General features: G+C 41.8%; 1 protein-coding gene across 1 annotated transcript in view; it reads left to right on the plus strand.

Moving 5' to 3' along the window:
• The first annotated feature begins 2,125 nt into the window (after positions 1 to 2,125).
• Positions 2,126 to 4,214, plus strand: part of CUNHXorf56 (chromosome unknown CXorf56 homolog) — a 26,255-nt gene continuing 24,166 nt past the window's right edge. Inside the window, exon 1 of the mRNA XM_017511246.2 lies at positions 2,126 to 2,337. Coding sequence (XP_017366735.1) covers positions 2,214 to 2,337 — 124 coding nt within the window. The 5' untranslated portion in view covers positions 2,126 to 2,213. The remainder of the gene's footprint in view (positions 2,338 to 4,214) is intronic.

Genomic DNA, 4,214 nt, shown 5'->3' on the forward strand with positions numbered 1-4,214 from the left:
TAATTCAATTCAGTCTAAAGCAGAACCTGCTAAGATGTATTACAAACATGTATGGAGCAGAAAAGGCTTAGACAAATGTACAACACTTGTCAAAATGTAGTTGTTTCAAATCCTATAGTTATTAATTGTATTATTAAATAGCAGGCACTTTGCAAAAGAAAATACTTGAATCTATCTTGTATTATTGTTGACAGTAGTGTCAGCAGTGACGCTCATTCACTCTTATGGACTAAACCATTGTCAATTCCATTATTTTTTTTCAGAAACAGAAGTTAAATATTTCTGACTTGCCCTATGAATAGCAATTCAAAAGCTTAGCAGTGGTGAGGTTTTGAAACTTTCTTGAGTTCAGGGCTGAGACTGAAAATTTTCTAGGCCAGGTGTGGTGGCTCATGCCTGTAATCTCAGCACTTTGGGAGGCCGAGGTGGGCGGATCACTGGAGGCCAGGAGTTCAAGGCCAGCCTGGCCAACATGGTGAAACCCCATCTATAACTAGCTGGGCGTGGTGGTGCGTTACTTGTAATCTAGTTACTTGGGAGGCTGAGGCAGGAGAATTACTTGAATCCAGGAGGTGGAGGTTGCAGTGAGCCGAGATGGTGCCTGGGGACAGAGCAAGACTCTGTCTCGAAAAAAAAAAATTATCTAAATGAGAAGAACCATCTTTGATCACTATTATTGAACATGAATGGTTTTTAAAAATGGCTTTTGCCATAGACTTAGTAAAGTTCCTTAATGAATTTAACCTAGAATTATAATGTAAAACAGTATTTGTACATGAAATTTGTACAGCAGTAAAGTCATTCAATGACAACTAACATTGTTTGAATCACAAACACTGTCAAAGTGCTTTAATCACTTCTTCTGCTGTCAAAATTTAAAAATCCAGATTTATATTCCCACACAAATTTGCAGTGGATGTAGTCGTGTACATGAATGTTGATAGTAGGATTATCTATATAATAACCAAAAAGTGAAAATGTCCCTGTTGTTCACCAACTGATGAATGGATGAACAAAATATGATGAAATATTATTCAGCCACAAAAAGGAAAAAAGTCCTGTAACATGGATGACCCTTGAAAACATTATGGTAAATGAAAGAAGCCAGACAAATGGCCACATATTGCAGGATTCCATTTATATGAAATGTCCAGAATAGGCAAATCCACAGAGACAAAAAGTAGATTAGTAGTTGCCTGGGGCTGGGAAGTTGAGGGGTAGGGTGGTGGTTACTACTAATGGTATGAGATTTCTTTTTGAGATGATGGAAATGATCTGGAAGTAGTAGTGATGGTTATACAACTTTGTGAATACACTAAAAACCACTCAATTACACATTTTAAAGGGTGAATTTTGTCACCTAAAAAATAAGATACCTAAAAAATTAGGTACTCATCCAGAATAATCATTAAAATCAAAATCCTATTTAGAAATACACCTAAATTAGTATCTCTTTTATCCTCGGCCTCCCAAAGTGCTGGGATTACAGGCGTGAGCCACCGCACCCGGCCCTTTTTTTCTTTTATTTTTTATTTCTTTTATTTTTTTTAAAGACGGGGTTTCACTATGTTGGTCAGGCTGGTCTTGAACTCCCAACCTCAGGTGATCCGCCCGCCTTGGCCTCCAAAGTGCTTGGATTACAGGCGTGAATAACCACGCCTGGCCACCGGCCCTTTTTTTTTTTTAATTAAAAAAAATTTTTAAATTTGCTACTGGGGTAAGAGACAAGGGAGACAAAGGAAAGGGGAAAGCCAAAGGGCCCATCAGGGAGACCCACCAACAAATGTGGTATGACCTGGTATTGGCAGGGACACCCACTGTGAAATCTCACATATAGAATATATAATGTATAGTCCTTTATTTAGCTGGTCTTATATATATGTGTGTATATATACATAGATATGCATGCGTTATGAAATATAAAGAATTTATATAATATTAAGGGTGTTGTGAGAAAGCCCACCAATCTTCGTTGAGAAGTGGCTCCCAGATCACAGGAGTCCCAACTAACTTGGCCAAGACAAAGTAGGTTCTGGGAGGTTCCAGGCGCACCCCCGTATATCTTAGCCCGATAGGATAGCCCGGAAGTTTATAAGACTACTACTAACACGTGACCAGCGTAGCCGCAGGGAAAAGGCGCAAGGTCCGGTCGTGACGTCATTTCTGCGCGACCCTCTTCTTGGCGTAGAATTTTCAGGTTGCTCCTGGGAGCTATGCCGAAAGTAGTGTCTAGGTCAGTAGTTTGCTCTGACACTCGGGACCGGGAGGAGTATGACGACGGTGAGAAGCCCCTCCATGTGTACTACTGTTTGTGCGGCCAGATGGTCCTAGTGCTGGGTGAGTAGCTGGGAACTGCGGGGGCGTCTGCAAGGAGCGAGACTTCTTGTTCTTGAAGGCGAATTTCCTCTGGCTGTGTTTTGGGAGCCACTTCTCAATGAAGATTGGTGGGTTTTCTCTCTCCGTCGAAATCCTCCCTGCACATCCCCGCCCCACTCCAGGGCATATTTTTTTTTTCCTGCTTTTTGTTTAGCTTGTGACTCTGTATCCAGACCTTCCTCAAAACTAAACTTCTTCAGGAAAACAAAAATAGAAGCACAAACATTGTATTTCCCTCTTACGCCACTGCCTTCAAAAACTACTGCCTCTAGAAACTTTATAACGTTTCTGCTGGATACCAAGATGCTGCATTGCTCTTATCTTACGATAAATGAAAGTAAAACCCTCCCTTGATCCTGTATTCCCCTCCAGCTATAACCCCATTTCGTTGCTTCATTTATAGCAGAACTTCTCAAAAGAGTTGCCTATATTGGCTGTCTCTGCATCCTGACTTCTCATTCTCTCCTGACCTCACTTCAGGTAGGCTTTCCTTCCCACCTCATCATCTAAACCGTATTTGACAAGATTACTAACTGAACTCCATGTTACCAGTTATGTTGGTCAATTATCAATGTTCATTTTAGTTCTTCTCTCAATGGCATTTGACAGAGATAATTATTCCATTATTCTTGTAACACGTTTTTTATTTGCTTCCAAGACTCCATACTCTTCTGATTTTCTTTCCACCTCAGATTTTTCCCCTTCTTGTCTGGCTCTCTTTTCTCTCTCAGACTTTTAGGGATCCATTGCCCTAGAGCTCAGTACTCTGACCTATTCTCACTCTGTATCCACCCCCTCAGTGATCTTAGTCGTCCCCAAGCTTTAAATAGATAGTTACATGCTGGTAACTCCCAGATGTTCATCTTTAACCTGCACATCTTCTCAGACTGCAATTGCCTATTCAACATTTCCACTTGAACGTCTAATGGGCCTCTCAAATATATCATGTTGAAAATTGAATTCATGACCCTCTACACCTGCTCTCCAATTGCTCCTCTTGTAGTCATCGCTATTGCAGTCAGTAGTACTTCTATTCATCCAGTATCTCAGACTAAAATCTGGAACCACTCTTGACTGCTGTCACATACCTTACATCTGTCCAGTCCATCAAGAAATCCTGCAGGTGCTTTCTTGAGAATGTATGCAGGATGTGACTGCTTCTTACCACCTCCCTTTCTTTGTTTCTTTGTTCCTTTCTTTCTTTCTTTCTTGCAGGATGTGACTGCTTCTTACCACCTTCCTTCCTTCCTTCCTTCCTTCCTTCCTTCCTTCCTTCCTTCCTTCTTTCTTTTCTTTTTCTCTTTCTCTTTCTTTTCTTTTCTCTTCTCTTTTCTTCTTTCTTTTCTTATTTTTGAGTGACAGTCTGGCTCTGTCACCCAGGATGCCATGATCTCAGCTCACTGCAACCTCCGCCTCCCAGGTTCAAGCAGTTATCCTGCCTCAGCCTCCCAAATACCTGGGATTACAGGTGCATGCCACCAGGCCCAGCTAATTTTTGTATTTTTAGTAGAGATGGAGTTTCACCATGTTGGCCAGTCTGGTCTTGAACTCCTGATCTCAAGTAATCCACCCGCCTAGGCCTCCCAAAGTGCTGGGATAACAGGCGTGAGCCACTGCGCCTGGCCTACCACCTACACGTTGAACACTCTAGTCCAAGCTACCACCATCTTTCACCTGGATTGGCACAATAGTCTCTTGCCCTCGCTGCTCCCACTCTTCCACCTAGTAGCCAGGGTCCTGTTCAAAACCTATGGTTTCATATAACACTGAGAATAAAACTAAAGTCCATCCATACCAAAACCCTTCATGATTGGGCCTCTGGCTACCTCTCAGGCTTC

Source organism: Cebus imitator, unplaced genomic scaffold, assembly GCF_001604975.1.
Source record: "Cebus imitator isolate Cc_AM_T3 unplaced genomic scaffold, Cebus_imitator-1.0 Scaffold445, whole genome shotgun sequence".
NCBI classification, from domain to species: Eukaryota; Metazoa; Chordata; class Mammalia; order Primates; family Cebidae; genus Cebus; species Cebus imitator.